Source organism: Myotis daubentonii, chromosome 20, assembly GCF_963259705.1.
Source record: "Myotis daubentonii chromosome 20, mMyoDau2.1, whole genome shotgun sequence".
In the NCBI taxonomy this organism is placed as follows: Eukaryota; Metazoa; Chordata; class Mammalia; order Chiroptera; family Vespertilionidae; genus Myotis; species Myotis daubentonii.
This window is the reverse complement of record NC_081859.1, coordinates 13,735,840-13,754,571: the sequence shown is the minus strand read 5'-3', so window position 1 is coordinate 13,754,571 and position 18,732 is coordinate 13,735,840. Positions and strand designations below refer to the sequence as shown.

At 54.7% G+C, this 18,732-nt stretch overlaps 1 protein-coding gene across 2 annotated transcripts in view; it reads right to left on the bottom strand.

Moving 5' to 3' along the window:
• The window catches only part of KIF26B (kinesin family member 26B), a 366,533-nt gene extending 348,358 nt beyond the window's left edge, over positions 1-18,175 (bottom strand). The window contains exons 1-2 of one of the 2 annotated variants that reach the window (XM_059677743.1): positions 17,155-18,174; positions 16,076-16,477 (exon numbers count right to left, since the gene is read on the bottom strand). In XM_059677743.1, the coding sequence (XP_059533726.1) occupies positions 16,076-16,477; positions 17,155-17,217 (465 nt within the window). In that variant the 5' untranslated portion in view covers positions 17,218-18,174. Of the gene's footprint in view, positions 1-16,075; positions 16,478-17,154 lie in introns of both variants that reach the window. The other variant, XM_059677744.1, reaches the window with a different exon arrangement.
• Between the last annotated feature and the right edge of the window lie 557 nt (positions 18,176-18,732).

Here is an 18,732-nt window from a genome sequence, read left to right as displayed (position 1 = left end):
TCCGGCTACTTCCCCTCAGCAGAGCGCCCTCAAGGCTCATCCACGTGACAGCCTGTGTGGGAATGTCCTTTCTAAGGCTGGAGGGTGTGTCCGCTCCGCTGTGTGTATCTGCCAGGCTTTGTTCATCCACTCGCCCATGACGGACACTTGCATGGCTTCTGCCTTTTGCTGCCGTGACTAATGCGGTCGAGAAGGAGGGCTGGTGCTGCTACCGTGTCCCACAATTCCACTCACCGTATGAGACTCAACTGAGCAGTCACCAGGTCTTTGCTGGCGCTGGGAATCCTCACCTGAGGATATTTTCCCATTGATTTTTCAGAGAGAGTGGAAGGGAGGGGAAGAGACAGACAGAGAGAGACATTGATGTGAAAGAGACACATTGATTGGTTGCCTCCCACATGCCAGCCGACCAGGCCTGGGGATAGAGCCGGCAACCGAGGTACATGCCCTTGACCGGAATCAAACCCAAGGCCCCTCAGTCCACAAGCCAGCGCTCTACCCAATGAGCCACCTGGCTAGGGCTGCAGGCACTACTTCTAAGAAACCATCTCTACCCAGCCATGCCATTCCTCAAAGGGGTGCTGTGCTGGGACAAAGTCCTGGCAATGGACCAAGACAATGGTCGGAGCGGTGGGCGCTGCTCCCCCGTGTGCTCCCAGCTGCACTCGGCGTGGTGTGTCCGTACCCACCCCGCCCAGCAGGCTGTGAGGGCTCGAGCGCAGGGCTGTGTGTTAGCCATCTTTCTATCCCCAGCACCAGGCCCAGAGACCACATGGTAAAGGCCAAGAAATGTTGGGCAAGCAGAGGAACAGATAGATGGCTAGAGAAGTGGATAATGCGAGAATGAAAATGAATAAACTGAATGTTAATGTGTCCAATGAATCCTGGAGTCAGACAGCACCCTCTAGATCAGTGATGGCGAACCTATGACACACGTGTCAGAGGTGACACGCGAACTCATTTTTTTGGTTGATTTTTCTTTGTTAAATGGCATTTAAATATATAAAATAAATATCAAAAATATAAGTCTTTGTTTTACTATGGTTGCAAATATCAAAAAATTTCTATGTGTGACACGGCACCAGAGTTAAGTTAGGGTTTTTCAAAATGCTGACACGCCGAGCTCAAAAGGTTCGCCATCACTGGTCTAGATTGTAAGTTTTACTTTTCTGCAAGACGGCAGTTGAATACTAGCATTTAATGAACACCTACTATGTGCCAGACAAATCATGCCGATGAAGCAACAATTATTATTGTGTTTGTTTTTTTTATTGATTTAAGAGAGAGGAAGGGAGAGGGAGAGAGAGATAGAAACATCAATGATGAGAGAGAATCATTGATCGGCTGCCTCCTGCACGCCCCCTACTGGGGATCGAGCCCACAACCCCAGCAGGTGCCCTGACCAGGAATCGAACCTTGACCTCCTGGTTCATAGGTCGACGCTCAACGACTGAGCCACGCTGGCTGGGCCGAAGCAACTATTATTAACCCCATGAGACAAGTGAGGAAACCGTGACAGAAAGCAGTCCGTCCTTCTCTCCGTTCAGAGCTGGTAAACGACAAAGCAAAGATGAGAACCCAGAGGGCCGGGCGCCGGGAGCCCCGCGTTCAACCACGGAAGCGATGCGAGGCCGCACAACCCCGGTTCCTTCCGTCTGCTGATCTACGCTTACAACCTGCTAACGACTACAGAGGACATTCTGAGCTGTCCAGGCGGAAAGGTGAGGAACGATGTTAATAACGAATGGCATTCATTTAAACTGACAAATTAAATTGAATTCTGCCCTCTGTAAGCTTCGCAGAGGGGGTCTGGACAGTCCACGACCCAACTCCACGCCATCGCTCTCCAGACCTGGCACAACCCCAGGGATGTCTGTGGCAAGCCACCCCTCTTCCTCGCTGCCCCGCACCGAGTGATCCGAAGCCAGCAGCCGCACGTCTCCTCTCACTTCAAACTCTGGGGCAGCCGCAAGCCTTTCCAGGGAGAGAGTCCTTCATTCTCCCAGACCCTCCTCGTGGACGTGACCACGTGTCACCATCTCACCACTGTGCAGGGCCACTTCTCGGACAACGGAGACACTGAACCTGGGGCCGGGCCTGGGTGAGGGGCCCACGTCTGGGCGAGGGGCCGGGTCTGGGTGAGGGGCCTCATGCTTGCCCTCTTGGCTGAGTGCCAACCAGTGAGAATAAATTTCCTCCCAGGACCCATTCTAAGCATCCAGTCTGCTATTCTGCAAGGCCAGAGTGAATACAACCGCGTTAAGCTGAGCAAGGACAAGGGCATGTCGACCAACAAGGAATTCGGGACCTCCACCAGCTGGTCCATAAATAGGGAGACCAACACCCCCAGGGGCGCCCACGCTCACGCTCGGGTCCCTGTGATTTCACTCTCCCAGGGGACAGCGGGCGTGTCGGGGGACGGCAGTGTCACCCCAGGACTGGCCCAGGCATCACCTCCTACCCCTCACCCCCTCCTTCAGCCCCAGTGACGCTTTCATTCACACAGTGGAAAGGAGAGTTTTCTTTCAAAAGACCAGAAATCGCCCGGCCGGTGTGGCTCAGTGGGTGAGCATTGACCCATGAACCAAGAGTTCACAGTTCAATTCCTGGCCAGGGCACATGGCTGGGTTGCAGGCTCAACTCCATCCCCAGTGTGGGGCGTGCAGGAGGTAGCCGATCAATGATTCTCTCTCCTCATTGATGTTTCTATCTCTCTCTCCCTTTCCCTTCCTCTCTGAAAACAATACATACATATATATATATACATATACATATACATATATATATATATATTTTTTTTTTAATTTAAAAAAAGACCCCTCCTTGGCAATTTCACAAAGAATGACAGGAGCAAGTTTGGGAACAAGAGCCAGAGGCGCGATGAGAGGAGCAGCTGAGAACAGAATCCACGGGAGCACGCGGAGGGTTTGCTGGGCGGCCGGCGACCTGCTGAGCCGGGGTCCTGGCCGCAGAGCGCGCCCCTGAAAGTCAGTGCAGAGACCCGGGTGCGAGGATGGGTCAGAAGTGAGCTGTGAATAGAGAAGCATTCGCTCTGACGGCGGCCTTACTAGGAGAGGTGGGGGGGAGGGGGGGAGCTGAGCCTCTAGGAGGGTCAGGGTTTGGGCAGAGAGTCCTAGTGCGGACCTGCCTCCTCTCGGAGGAGGAACTTTGAGGAAGATGTTGACATTTTTTTTTTCAAGTACAAAAAAAAAAGTCAAAGAAGGAGAGTAATGAATGGGTTCCCTGCTGCTCGGTGCCTCCGCCTAATGAGCCCTGGGCTGCCCGCGGCCAAACGAAGTTCTGCTTTTCCTATCTGTACTCCCCGAGTTGTGTTTAGACTCAAATACAAATATAAATTATTACCGTCGAAACAGAAGGGGAACAGTCACAGGAAGCAGACAGCTTAGGAGGCCACCTGGGCTGATGATAAAGACAAATGAAATCGGTAAGAGCTTAATCGACTTTGCTGAGTGGCTGGCAGACCACAGCATCAAAAGCTGCAGGGTTATTACACCCGAGTCACGGGCACGGGAATCGTAAACATTGGTCTGGACAACTAGGGCCCCATCCAGATGCTTGAAGGAGTAGGAGACGGAAGGAGAAATCACAGAGGAGCTAAAAAGGTTTGGGGGGAAATTCAGGGGGAGAATTTTTTAGGAATGCAGAATAAAACGCCTGGAGTTCTGGTGTTCCTGGATTGCTACCCACAGGAGCTCCCCACAAATTATTTCTAAATCCCAATGAGTACGGCACATTTTTATTTTTATTTTTTATGTAGATGTTTTTATTGATTTCAGAGAGGAAGAGAGAAGGAGAGAGAGAGAGAGAGAGAAACATCAGTGAGAGAGAATCACTGATCAACTGCCTCCTGCACGCCCCACACTGGGGATGGAGTCTGCAACCCAGGCATGTGCCCTGACCAGGAATCGAACCGTGACCTCCTGGTTCATAGGTCGACGCTCAGCCACTGAGCCACGCTGGACCGGCAGCACATTTTTTAGAATGTAAAGCTAAGTTTGGGCTGTCAGCGAAGTGGGACAATACATTTTCTCAAGCATTCCCGGCCAAACTGCTTTCTTAAAACCCATTGTCCCTTTGTTGGCCCACGGTGCTTACAAACAGAGGGCAGTAAACAGCTGTATTGAGAAGCAGGAAGAATCCTGTCCGTCCATTCATGGCCCAAATTCCAATCATCAGCCATGAGAGGGGACACGCCCTGCTGGCCGAGGCCCACAGACCTGGCAGCTCACGGACCGGCTTCGGGCTCCTGGTTCAGGCAGAGACCATCGGGGACTGTGGAATCTGGGGCACGAACGGGGCTCCTCTGCAGCCTCAGAGGCTCGCAGGCCTGGAAGGAGTGTCAAGACCACGACTCCCGCCCCTGTGGTTTACAAAAGAGAAAGAAAGCGCAAGCCAGGGAGGCCACGTGCCTAGGATCGCGTGCTAGTTAGTGCTGGGGACTCCCTGCACCTCGTCTTACAAAGGAAGTCCTATGCTTTCTTTTTCTTTTTTTTAATTAATCACCGGAGGACATTTTCCCGTTGAGTTTTAGAGAGAGTGGAAGGGAGGAGGAGAGACAGAGAGAGAGAAACATCCATGTGTCTCTCTCACACATCGTTTGGTTGCCCTGACCAGAGCCAAGGATGGAGCCCTGGACCGGAATCGAACCCAGGACCCTCCAGTCCGCAGACCAATGCTCGTCTATCCACTGAACCAGACCGGCCAGGGCAGGACAGTCCTTTTAACCTAAACATCTGGGGTTGTAGACAATCTCCAAGGCCTAGCAACCCACCCCTTTATTTCCGTTTCTTTCTCCTCTCTCCTCCTCTCCTCTCTCCCCTCCCCCATCCAGCCCTCAGCCCACGGAGCCATGGCGATGCTCACATTCACAGCTGTGGGGCCTCAGGGAGGACACTCCAGGCCAGTTCTTCAGCTGCCGGGTCCAAGACCAAGCCGCCCTCCACGAAAGACACACAACTGAGCCAGGCACCTGACTCTTCCGCTTCCTCTTCCTCTTCCTCTTCCTCTTCATATATATATCAATGTGAGAGAAACACATCGATTGGCTGCCTCCTGCATGCACCCCGACTAGGGCCCAGGCCAGGGAAGACCCTAAAACCAAAGTAAGTGCCCTTGACCGGAATCGAACCCGGGACCCTTCGGTCCGCAGGCCAAACCGGCCAGGGCGGACTATTTATCTTAAACAACGGTGGGTGCTAGTTGTTTGCCTGGACTCAACTGTCCATTTTCCGTGTAACCATTTGGTTAGAGAGCTCAGCGGTGCTGGCTGGTGGTGGTGGTGGTTTCTGATCGGTTAATAAATCAGACTGGGAAGCTGCCTGAAACCGCCAGTTGGGTGGCGCGGGGCGTGGGGAAGCAGTGATTACAGCGCCCAAGAAAGCAACCGCCCTAAGTAAGGCGATAGCGTTCATGGGAAGGCACAGGCGCTCATCGCTGCTCATTAAAAGACGAATTACGGCCCAGGAGCAGCTCAAGCTCCCTGAGTTCCCGTGTTATCTTAGGAAAAAAGCCCTGAATTAGCCATTGCGCACCTCAGACACCGCTCCGATTAGATACAGAAGGACTGAAAGCTGACATGTGTCGCTGCTGTGCTACGAGGTGGACCTGAAGTTGGCCTTCGCAGTTCGAGCTTTAAAAACAAAGCCATTTTCTGTGTGAGAAGGAAGCGAAGGCTTTAAAACCATGCTGGGTGGAGAGCTAAAACTCTTCCCAAGAAGTCCTTCTGGTGGTACCAGCACTGAGCTTAGCTCCATTAAGTGGAAAAGCTGGCTTAAAAAGGCCCTCAGCAGTCCCCTGGTCTGTAACGCCTGAGCTATATTTAGATACAGTTCTGCTTATCGGACCCAGAGCCTCCCATCGGGTCCCCATGGAGCAGCACAAAAATAGCGACTCCTTCTACCTCCAGCTCCTCGGAGCTCCCTGCACCGGTCAGCGGCCAGCGGTCACGCCTGCTCGCCAGCTGAGATGGTGCAGGAAATACTTCTGGGTGGGGGAGGGTGTCTCTACTTCCAGACTTCTCACGGGCTCTGGTCGGAACCGAGGCGATAGGATCAGCAAAGCATAACTGCAGAGAAAGCTGTCTGAGAAAGACAGCCCTGGATTGGAAGGCAGATAAGCCCGGGCTCCTGGAGCGCAGCCGCGGGAGGGCTGCTCGCCTTCACCCAGGGCTGAGATGCCTCCCGGCCAGGCTCCCCCAGGGCAGGGCGGGGAGGGGCAGGGCTTAAGGAGGGGGCTTCCCTCTGAGACAGACTCTCCGTCCATGTTCATGGCGGCGCTGCTAAAAGGAGTCGCTGTTTGTGGCAACTGAGCTCTCGGAACTTCTCCAGGGAGCCACCTGCTGCAGGTGAAGGGCGGTCCGGGGTGCTGTGTTCACTTGCAGGGGAGACAGGAAGGGGAGCTGGGCGGTTGCCTTTTCTCTGGCTGTGCTTTTCCACGTGGTGTCAGGGCAGTGGCAATAGGAAGGGGAGAGGAAGAAGGAGAGAGGGGGAGTCTGGGGAGAAGAGATGGAGTCTGGGGAGGGGAGGGGAGGGGAAGGGAGGGCAGGTAGCCTTTTCTAAAATGCAACTTCATTGGGCCTGGCCTGCGTGGCTCAGTGGTTGAGCCTCGACCTACGAACCAGGAAGTCATAGGTTGGATTCCCAGTCGGGTTGGGGGCTCGATCCCCAGTGTGGGGCGTGCAGGAGGCAGCCGATCCATGATGCTCTCTCATCATTGATGTCTCTCGCTCGCTCCCTCTCCCTTCCTCTCTGAAATCAATAAAAAATAGATTAAAAAATAAAACTCAACGTCATTGGAATAAAGACAGGAGGCGATGGCTGAATGTCGTCTCATAACAGCCCTGGTGTGGTGCCGTCACTGCCCCAATGTGCAGCGGAGTCTCCAGGCTCTGAGCGGCTGAGCGGCCTGCCCAGGGTCACACACTCGGTGAGGTGGCCTGGTCTGCACCAGGTGGCTGACCCGGGTCTTCACCTTTAAGGTCACAAGAGCCTGAAAAAACGGGTCTCTCTTAACCTCTCAGAGGCTCCACGCCTGGCATGCTGCCGCGGACGCCCTCCCCTCCCCGTCCACTCCCATGCACGCTGTCAGTGCCTGTCCTTCCCCAGAATGTTCTAACCAAGACTCCCAGTGGCCCCCTATTTGCCGATTCAATGGGAACCTCAGTCCTCGCTCACCTCCTTGGCTGTCCAGGTATCTGACCTCTTGTCACCTCTACCCCCTGAAGCTCTCTCCTCCCTCGGTTTCCCTGACACCCGTCTCCACGTCCCTGCCCTCTCTCTGGCCTCCCCCTAGGGCAGTGATGGCGAACCTTTTGAGCTCGGTGTGTCAGCATTTTGAAAAACCCTAACTTAACTCTGGTGCCGTGTCGCATATAGAAATTTTTTGATATTTGCAACCATAGTAAAACAAAGACTTATATTTTTGATGTTTATTTTATATATTTAAATGCCATTTAACAAAGAAAAATCAACCAAAAAAATGAGTTCGCGTGTCACCTCTGACACGCGTGTCACAGGTTCGCCATCACTGCCCTAGGTCTGTCTTCCCCGCTCCTCCAGCTACCCGTCCCTTCAATGTCAGAGAGTCCCGGACTCCACGCTCAGGTGTCTCCTGTCTCACCCTACGCATGCTCCGTGGAGACCTCACCATCTGAGGATTCACCACCTTCTTCAGGGTGATGTCTCCCAGAGCTACATCTCCAGCTCTGGTGCACCCTAGAGCCCCCCAGCTCTGGAACATTCCACCTCAAGCTCTACAGAGCCCAGCCCAGTTTTATTGTCCACAGCCAACCTCAGAAATCAGACCCACAGTAACAAAAACCCTCTGTCTGTCTGTATTCTCCACTTCCATGAACGGCAGCCCCATCCGCACCCGTGCCCCGGCCAGAAGTCTGGGAGGGCGCCTAACCTCCTCCTCTCCCTCCCACCACAGCTCCGCTGCCACCTTCATGGGTTTTCTGGGCACAAGGTTGGCCAGGTCCACGCGGTCCCTTCATTCCCGCTGCTACTGCCTTCGTTCGGGTCGGCGCCATCTTCCACTCGGGCCAGGGGGCCTCTTACCCGGGCTCCGCGACACCGTTCTCCCACCCACCGTCCCTCTCACCATCAGAGCAATCTCTCCTACATGAACATAACTGATCACTGCATCCCCTTCCTGGAGGCCCTTGAATGCCTGCCCACGGCCACCGGATAACATCAGCCTGCAGCCTGCAAGGCCCTTCAGCCTGGGACCCTTCTGGAACCTTCCTTCCCAGCCTGTCACTCACCCATGCAAACACCCTGCTCTGGTGACAAGACACCGCCGGTTCCCAGGGGCACTGAGCGGGCATGACCGCTGTGCCTGAGGCCTGTCATTCCCTCGGCCTGGAGTATCGGTGTGTCACAAGGCGACCCCTGCTCACCCTTCCAGGCAGCTGGCGCCTCGCCCAGCAGCCAGCACAGCTCCAGCCTGGCACTCAGTACACGGCACTGCAACTCTGGTTCCCTGTCTCTCTCTGATAATAGACTCAGAGGAAGAATTTTAGTCGTTTTTACAGCTTGATTATAATGTGGCACAGCACTGGGCACATACGCAGGAGTGAAAAAGCACTTACTGGCAAATGAATATGAAAGCAAAAACAGTTTGGCTCAATGGATAGAGCGTCGGCCTGTAGTCTGAAAGGTCCCAGGTTCGATTCCAGGCAAGGGCACATGCCCGGGTTGCGGGCTCAATCCCCAGTGTGGGGCGTGCAGGAGGCAGCCGATCAATGATTCTCTGTCATCACTGATGTTTCTATCTCTCTCTCCCTCTCCCTTCCTTTCTGAAATCAATAAAAATATATTGAAAAAAGAAAGCAAAATCCATAAATAAAATATTAGCAAACTGAATCCAGCAACATATTTAAAAAACACATTGTGGGGTTTATTACGGGAATGCAAGGATGGTTCACTATTAGGAAATTAATTATAATTCACAATAATAATAGATAGAAGGAGAAAAATCTTATGATCATCTCCCTAAATACGGGAAAGACAATTGGCAAAATATAACACCCATTCCTCATTAAGAACACAAAGTAAAATAGAAATTGATGGTGATTTTCATATGTATATATATCACTACCATTTAACATTGTATTGGAAGCATTAATCAATGTAACAAACAAGAGAAAATCATTAGAGGAATAAAGGCAGCAAAGAAAAAGAGTAATGACATCTCTATTTGCAGAAGATAAATTCTTTTGAAAATTCGAGTACCAATTTTAAAAACTAATGAATACATTAATAAAATGTAGTAAGGTAATAGGATATAAAATTTATATATAAATCACTATCCTTCTTACATATAAACAACCATCAATTAGAAGAGATAATGCAAGTGAAGAGCTCATCTGTAATAGCAACAAAAGATATAAAACCTAAGAATAAATTGGGCAAAAAATGTGCCAAGCCTATAAGAGAAGAACCTCTAATACTGTTGAAAAGTCAACTTGTTCAAATGGAAAGACGTTCCATGTCCTTGGGAAAGATTCAACATCGTAGCGATGCCAACTATCCCCCAGGTTAATATACAAGGTGACCGTCAGCCTCCACGTCTTGGCATCTCTGCTCTCATCACTTATTCCCTCGACTCTGAAAGCCTTCGGGACGTGCCGTGGCCACCCTCATATCCCAGCGAAGCAGAGGAGGGCGCATCCACGTGAACTTGGTGGTAAAGGGCTCTGGGTGACGCTTTCATGGGGACGGAAGTCAGCAGGAGCTTCTTTTTTTAATATATTTTATTGATTTTTTACAGAGAGGAAGGGAGAGGGATAGAGAGTTAGAAACATCGATGAGAGAGAAACATCGATCAGCCGCCTCCTGCACACTCCCCACTGGGGATGTGCCCACAGCCAAGGTACATGCCCTTGACCGGAATCGAACCTGGGACCCTTCAGTCCGCAGGCCGACGCTCTATCCACTGAGCCAAACCGGTTAGGGCCAGGAGCTTCTTTTTTAAGAAAACTTTTATTTAGTTAGTTTTTTTATTGATTTCAGAGAGGGAAAGAGGGAGATAGAAACAGCAATAGTGAGAGAGAATCATTGATCGGCTGCCTCCTGCACGCCCCACATTGGGGATCGAGGCCGCAACCTGGGCTTGTGCCCTGACCGGGAATCGAACCCTGATCTCCTGGTTCATAGGTCGATGCTCAACCACTGAGCCACACCAGCCGGCTGATTTACTATTCTGATAAATATTTCCAAAGTAATTTAGGAATGCTGGTGTATCCTCCCTCCCTATGCACCTCTGCGAACCACTTCAAGGTGTTTCTGATTGCGCATGTCAGTATGAAATGTCAGGGGCAGCATAGAGGAGGTTGACCAACGAAACAAGAAAAGATGCTACGATCAGCCTGTGACTCAAGACAGTGGTTAGAAGGAAGTCGGCGTTGCATTCCAGAAAAGAGAGTGGACCCTCAGGGCACCACCCGTTTGCCGCCTTGGCCAGGAACGACCAGAAGGAAGTCCGATAGCCCCGCTGACCTGGCACCGGGCCTTCCGGCTGGAGACCAGCACAGACAGAGCGGACAACAGCCTCAACGGAGTGAATGTTAAACATGCGGAGGGTCCTTTTCCTCCATTTCATTCCAGCCGAGAAAATGACTCAGCTCAGAATCTTGACAGCTCACAGACTTTTCCCACCCCACCCCCCACCATCTGTGAGCCCAGGGAAAGGCGTCGGAACGTACTCTCTCACGCACCGCTTCCCACTCGGGCAGTTACAGTAACAGTGAGGGACCCTCGACGGCACTGGGGTGCAAGCATCTTGGGGTTTCTCTGTTCCCTGCATCTTCAATGCTGCTTCCTTTTGTGACTTAAATCACTTCGATCACCTGGAAATCGGGGGGTAAAGAAATCAGGTCCGTCTTCGCTTTGCTATGAGATTCATGTATGTTCATGTGCAACGATGTGGTGCGTGCCAGCACAGCGCCTAGCACCTACGACGGTAACTGTGAGCCATTTATAATCATCACCGTTACCGTCGCCATTACCGCTCGCTGATGAATAGTACAATCTCTGACACGCCAAAGAGCAACAATAATGTTGCCTAAATTTTATTGACTTAATCCCTCCAAATGCTGACAAACGACTAGCCTCGGTCATTTAAAAATCACATTTCTAATGCAATAATCCTATCTGCAGAGAGTGTGGGAGGAATTACTACAGGCCAGGGATTCTTACAAAGTGAATTAAGTCACTATAAAAATTGACCTAGTTGGTTCACAATTAAAAGTCTGGTAGAATGCAATGCCATCATTCCATAGCTCACGAAGCCTTAAAGAAGAGGTTTCTGCTCGCATGTCTCGACTAGGAATGTTCTTATAATCCCTCAAATGTTTCAGAAAAAATTTTTTTTTGAATGATAAATGCTAACGGGACTTCTCCATTACTGATAGTATCTGTTAGCTAGTCGTTTATCTCGACTACTTCTGAGATGGAAAAGATTCGAATGAAGCTTTCCGAAGATAGCCATGTGTTCTCTGATTTCCGATAGAATTCTTTCATAATTAATAACTATTGGAACGGCGGTGTATTTTATCTACTTACAGAGTGACTTACAATGGCTTCCAGGGGACCTTTTAAGTGGAGCTCTTTTTCCACCCCCCGTGTTGGAGCTGGGAAAATGCAAACGTACAGATGAAATCTCCAAGTCTAGACTCACTTGGGCCCCGGCTATTTAGAGGCCACGCTTGGTGTTTTTAAACGCCGTGACACATTGTTTGCTTTCATCTCGGTGACTCCTGGCCACCCTTCTCAGTGTGTCTGGCTAATCTTCCTGGTATTTCTGGGGCATAAATGGACCCGGAGTATGTGACTGAGAACAAATCAGATAGGAATGTCTTCCTGGTCCCTTTTTTTTCTTTCTTTTTTTTCACATAAAAGAAGATTTTTCTTTTATTGATATGGAAATGAACAGATGTCCGATAACCTCTCGCCAAGCTGGACCGTTTCTGCTTACTCCAGGGAATTCCTTCGGGCTGAGGTTTCGCAGGGCTGCTCTGCGGCTGGTATCGGAATGATCCCGGCTCGCCCAGAACGGGAGACTCATGCCTTGGCCCCTGTTCCTGGCGCGGTGCCTCGACTGTGTATAAAACAGGAAGGGCGCGCTTGCCAGTGGATGTAAAATGGTTTTATATTTACACATGGAAACGCTGCAGTGGGTAAGAGGGCTGTTTCACTTAAAATCCCAACACTTTGCAAATCACATTCCTTTGTGTTTTTCTCACCACTTCCACTTCCCAGCTAGGAAAGCACTGATCTACCCCCAGGCGGTCCCTTCTCACTGGCCGAGGGGGTAAAACCAACCCGAGTGTTTCACAGTCTGCCATGGGCACCGGTCTGGGCCCAGCCAGATAAGCTGCCATCTGAAAGGCTGAATCCAGGGCATTTTTAAGGGTTACGTGAGCTCACAGCTGTCACGTCCTACATCCCAGAAGCTGTGTTTTCCTAAATCTGCCTCAAACACAACGCACAGCACCAAATCCAATACCAACGTCCATCGCTCTGAGCTCCACCCAAACCTGGGTCTCCTCCCGCTTCCTGCCTCAGTTAACATTACCCCCATCCCTGAAGTGGTCACCTGGCTACAGAGAGTGCTCAGCACTTCATCTCACCTTCTTTTTTTAATACAGTTTTATTGATTTCAGAGAGAGGAAGGGAGAGGGAGAGAGAGATAGAAACATCAATGATGAGAGAGAATCAGTGATCGGCTGCCTCCTGCACGCCCCACACTGGGGATGGAGCCCACAACCTGGGGCATGTGCCCTGACCGGGAATCGAACCTGTGACCTCCTGGTTCCTGGGTCGATGTTCAACCAGTGAGCCACGCCAGCCTGAGCTCACCTGACCTTCTTAACCGACTGTCCCAGAGACACAACTGGGGGATTCAATAGGGCTTCTACCTACCAGGGGCCCCGCTCACGAGAAATCATACGCCGGTGTGATATTTGGGAAATGCACCGACGAAAGCAGAAACTGAAAGCAGATGTTTTGTAAGGAAAATCTTACATCCCATGAAACATAAACAAACCAACCAGACTCTTGTCTAATAATGGTTGACGCTCACGTCCATCTGTGAAGAATGGAGCACCTTTCTAACCTCATCTCAAGTAATTTTCATGACATTCTAACAGTGTGAGTCATTGTCTTCCTTCGTGTGTCGGTGGGAAACTGAAACATACAGGGAAAAACCGACAGACTCAATGTCACAACAGTAATCAGCGCTGGAGAAAGACCTAAGCCCAAATCACCCCAAAATGATAAGGTTCTGGACGTGCTGGTCCGGCCTGCCCAGGAGGCTGCTAATACCACCTCATAGAATGTAATATATTCCCCCCAATACAGCTAAGCATCGCAAGCGAATTACAAAGGTGATTTTGGCTAATCACGCCTCCAAAACACGCCTTTATCTTCCAGACTCTCCCTCCGGAGGGCAAACGACACGCTGGAGCCACATGACACTCTTGTTCTAATGAAACTTAAGGCCTCGGCCCTGAGGGCTGCGAGGGTCCCCAGTTCGCTCATCAAGTCTGCCCGGGGAGGAGGGAGGTCTTGGCTCCGAGTTACATGGGTCTCCGCCCGTGGTGCTCGAGAGAACACGGGAGAGAGCACAGCGCTTATTTGATTAAAACGTTGCAAACTTCCGAGGTGTGATGAAAACTGTACCTAATCCGGGGGTACCGATGTTTTAGAAAGGAACACCAACACTGAAATGATTATTCCCGGAGACATGCAGGATCCTTTTAGTTGACATTGTTGTTTCTAACAACAAGGTGATCCAAATCACCACTGGCTCTCATGGAGTCGTGGGCACTCCCTGTACCAGGGTCATGCTCCATCATGCTATGTCACATATGAAGCTCCAGGCACTGTGTGGTATTCCCATGTGCACCTACCGGGACCCCGTGTGACTATCCCCGTGTGACTGTCCCCGTGGGCGTAGGGCACGGAGGTGTAGCAGACCCATCACTGTGACAATACGATCCGTCTCCCAGCATCTCTTTTATTTCATCCCGTAACTAAAACGGGCAAATATACGGAGCTGCCCGCTGCGACCCTGTGAAGGAATCTCCCAGGCTGCTTCCACAAAACCAGAGCTCTCCTTTGTCACGTGACCCCACAAGGCAAGATGGATGGATCTATGTCCAACATGTGTTTCTTCTTCCAATCGATTTTCTTCCCTTCCTCCATCCGTGTGAGAAGGGTATATTTTGATTTCCCTTTGCATACAAGAGCACTCAAACATGAAGCTATTAGAGGAATGAGTCCTACGGAAGCACAAACAGGCTCAGAGGGAAGGCAGGGGAGGCTGGGAGGGGAGAGATCAATCGATGAACTTGTATGCCTAACCCATGGGCACACACAATGAGGTGGTGAAGGCCAGGGGTGGGGAAGATGGGAGCAGGCTGGAAGAAGTTAATGTGGGGGGAGGGAAGGAGGCCCTAAGTAATATTTTCAACAACAAAGATTTAAAAAATGCGTCCTCAAGAATGTTCTAGAATGATCTGGAAGACTGCAACTTATTAGGACTTCCAAATACCAGATGTTCTCTATTTAACAGCCAAGGTTCTCCCAAATTTACCACATGGTCTGGTCTGGCTATGCGCTCTCACAGCACCCCACACTCGTCTTGGTAGAAGAATAAATCATGAATTGTGCATTTTGTGGTTAAGGTCTGTGTCCTCGGTGAGGATATAAGCCCCACGTGGACAAGGGCTGTGGGCACGTGTGATTTCATTGCTGTGCTAAACACGGTGCCTTGAATGCCACAGAAAATCAGAGAACATTGACAGACGCTCCAAAGAGCTTCAATAAACCTGCGAGTGAAGAAACCGTGTGAAAACGAAGGAGGGAAAGAAGTCTTAGACTCCCCGAGATGTATTCTTGGGGCTGTATCACCAAACTGCCAAAACGGCACGCTGGCAGCAATCCACGAGTTAATTATTCCGGAGGTAGATTCGGGATTCACAAAACCAATTCTCAGGGTGGGGATCCTCCCGGTTTAGAGTTTTACAGCGTCTGTGGGCGTGGTGTTTGCTTCATGTAACCCTCGCACATGACACCACCAATGCGCGTGTGTTTGGACAAGCAGGTGAGGCAAACAGAGGCCCTAATCCCTGAAGTCCACGACTCGTAACCACAGCGTTTCAAGTCACCGAAACATAAATTAGAAACGCCATTGAACAAACCCTATCAGACCCGCGCAGCCATCCTCTGTGTTCTTGCTATTTTAACCACCGATAAGAACTCTTTGAAGCGCAAGAGTCAATATTATCATTTGATAGCACTTGGGCCCAAGCGCGCAAATACAACCGCATTGTGCTCCGCGCTGGGGGCCGCAGGGTTGCCATGGGGAGCCCCGTGCGCTCGGTGCTGGAGCGACCAGAGGGTAGCGGTGCTCCCCGGGGCTCCCACCCTGCGTCTCCCCGGGCAGAGTGGACGTTGGGGGAGATGCTGGCTTTTGTGATCCGGGCAGGAAGGGAGGACCACAGACAGGCGAGGAGAGGCACCAACCCCGCTCGCTTTTACTTCCCCACCCGCGTTTCTGGAAAGGATCGCGGGTGGGTGGGGAGAGTATGCCCACGGCGGGAGGGCATGCCCGCGGGGCCGAAGGCAGGACTCCCCGGAGCGGGTCTCGGCGCGTCCCCGGCCAGCCCCCTCCATCCCCCAGCAAAGGTTTGCGGGCGCGCGGGGAGAGGGGCGCCGCGCGGGTCCAGCAGGATGGCGGGCAGGTGCGGGGATCACAAAGGGGCTCTCCGGAGTGGGGGACAGCAGGACAAGTCACCTGACCCCCCCAACCCCCGTGGGCGGTGAGGCCCCAAACGTGGAAAGCCCGCGCGCTCTGCGCCCCACCGTGTCCGCGCGCAAGAGACGGGCGGGGTCGCCCCGACGCCGGCCCGAATCCGCCCCACGCGTGCAGCGCCCCCGGGGCGCGAGGCCAGGCGCGCAGCGGCCGCGGGAGGGGCAGCCGCCGGGGGCTGCGGGGCTGCGGGCGCCCCGGGCCGCCCCCCGCCCCCCGCCCCCCGAGCGGGGCTCACCTTGCCGGGGAAGGGCCCGGGGAGCAGCAGCTGCAGCGCCTGCCTCTTCAGCTCCACCAGGCGGGCGTTGCAGTTCTCGCACCAGACGCCGCGGTCCGAGCCGGGGGAGGAGCCGCCGCCGCTGCCCGAGCCGGGGGAGCCGGTGCCGAAGCCCGGCGAGCCGCCCAGGGAGCCCGGCGAGCTGGTGCCGATGCCCGGGGAGGCGGGGCCCGGGGAGCCGGTGAAGGAGCTGGGGGACGAGGTGCCCGAGCCGGGGGACGGGGTCCCCGACGAGCCGAGAGCCGAGCCCGCGCCCTCGGGGGTGGGCCGGCTGCCCGCGCGCGACTCCTCGTAGGCTTTGCGGTACCAGCTCTCGGGGGAGAAGGGCGCCGCGGGCTTGGTGGGCGAGCAGACTTCATTCACCTGCGGGGAGACACGCCGGGGTCAGGGCGCCCGCCCGGGACTGCGCGCCGCCGAGGGCCCGGCCGAGCGCCGCGGCCAGATCGGCCGCGTTCAATGCTCCCTAAGTGAGTCCCCAACGCCCCGGGGCTCCCAGCGCCGTTCCCGGGCGCCGGCGGGGCACATGGCTCGCTCGAGGGGTCCCGCGGTTTCTGTAGGGGGACCGGGAGACTGAGCCCCGCGCTTTTGAACCCGACACCCACCCAGCCAGAGCCCTGGTTTGGGATCCTGGGAGCCGCTATCCCGGGGTGGGCGGGAGGGGGAGGGGGCTGCGACTTCATTCATTCATTCGGGGTGCAGCCTCTGGGTCCCGAAGGCACCGGGAAATGATCCCAAGGAACCGCAGGGAATCCATGGAAACCCCTCCCGCTGGGCGCCGCTCTCCCTTTCAGTGCAGGAATGCTGGAAAGTTAGGGGTGCGGGGAAGGGGAGGCCGGCGAGGGCTGAAAATTCCCAGCGCCGGGCGAGTGTGCGGGTCCCCGCGACAGACCCGCCTCCGCGCACGCACGCCCGGCGGCGGCGCCTCGGAGCCGGCGGAGAGCTCGGAGCCGCCCTGCCGCGCCGCGCGGCTCCCGGGAAGGGGGACCCCGGCCGCCCTGGGTCTGGGAACGCGCCTCCGCCTCGTACCCGTCACAACTTACCCCGTATTTCTTGCCCCTGGTGGAAACGGCGAGCCTCTCTTTATTCCCAGCGACCGAATTCATGGTGGCTTTTCCAGAAGAGAGTCTAATGGTCCCCCAGCGCTACATCCACAAGGTCTGCAGCCCAGAAGGGTCTCCGGTGGCGGGGGGCTGTCCTTTGGTCCTCAAGTCAAGGCTCCTTAATTGGGGGGAGGGGGCATAAAGGCACACGGGCCCCCGAAGTAAGAGCACCAATTTGCAGAAGGGGCTGGAGTGGGCGGCTTATCCTTTCTTCAAATACTGCTTCCCCGCATCCTCTTCTGCTCCTCCAGCCACACGTTCCTTTTCCACGGTCACAGCCAGATCCCCGGCTTTTCCCGCAGCCGAGGAAGTGCGTGCTCCTCCACGCGGGAGAGGAGGCTCACAATCGGGGCACGTGGCCGCCGCGGAGAAGGTGCGCGAGCCCCCGCCGGGCCCCCGCCAGCGAGCCGGCTGTGGGCGCTCGTCTCCTCCCCGCAGCTCGGTAACTGAGTTCAAAGAAATTCTCCCAAAATATAAAGATCCAGCTCGGGGAGGAGCCTCGGCGTGTGCGAGCCAATATCCGCCGGCCCGCGCCGCCTGACAGCCGCGCGAGGGCAGGGAAAGGGGCGGCTCGGCGGGCCGGGCGCCGTCCGCGGTCAGAGCGCGCGTGTGCGCCCGGGCGCAGCGCGGAGCGTGGGGACCCGCGGCCCCGCCGCCCGGGAGCCCGCCGCCTGGCTGCCGCCGCCGCGCCGGCCCGGCTCCATTTTAGGTTGCGGCGCTCCTGCCTGACACCGAGAGGCCGCGAGCCGGCGGGGGGAGGGGACCGTAAATCTCGCTCCCGGCGGGGAAGTTCCCGGCGAGGGGCCTGCGTCCAGGGCTCTAATGAAACGCCGCCGCGCGCGCCGGGGCCGAGGGGCCGCGCCGAGCCCGCGGGGCTGGACCGAGCTGCGCCCGCGCCTCCCCCGCCCCCAGGTTCTTTCTCTTCCTGGCGAGGCGTGCAGTTCTGCCTTTGAAACGCCGGGGAAAAGGGATTGAGTCACAGACAAGTCCGCAAACGCGCCGGGTCCTCCCCCCGCCCTTTGTTCTCCCAGACCTTCCCTGCAAACCTTTTCTGAAATGGCCCTCCCGACCCCCGGCCGGCCACGGGCCCCCTCCCCAGGACAACCCCCCAGCCCGAGGACCCGGGTCCCCACCCGCCCAGCCCCTATCTGCGAGGTGCCCAGTCGCCCAGCGCTGGGACAGGGGAGCCCGGGATGAGAAGGCAGCCCGGGCAGGGGAAACTGAGGGATTCGCCGCGCTGCACATGCACGGCGCGACGGCGCGGGCCTGGAGAGGGGTGTGTGCGAACTGGACTTGGCCTCGCCTTGCCGGGCCGGTGCCCTCAGCACCCGTCCTTCCACGCCTTCCTCGGGACCCACGGAGTCCCGGGCGCGTCAGTCATCGCCCCCTCTCGGACCCCCCACCCACCCGAGGCGCAGCGCCCGGAGCGCAGGAAGCCAGCCTCGCCGGGCTCCACACGTGGCTGCTCCGGGGAGTCATTTTTCATTTCCCGGGAGTACATTTCTCCTGGTGAGCCGG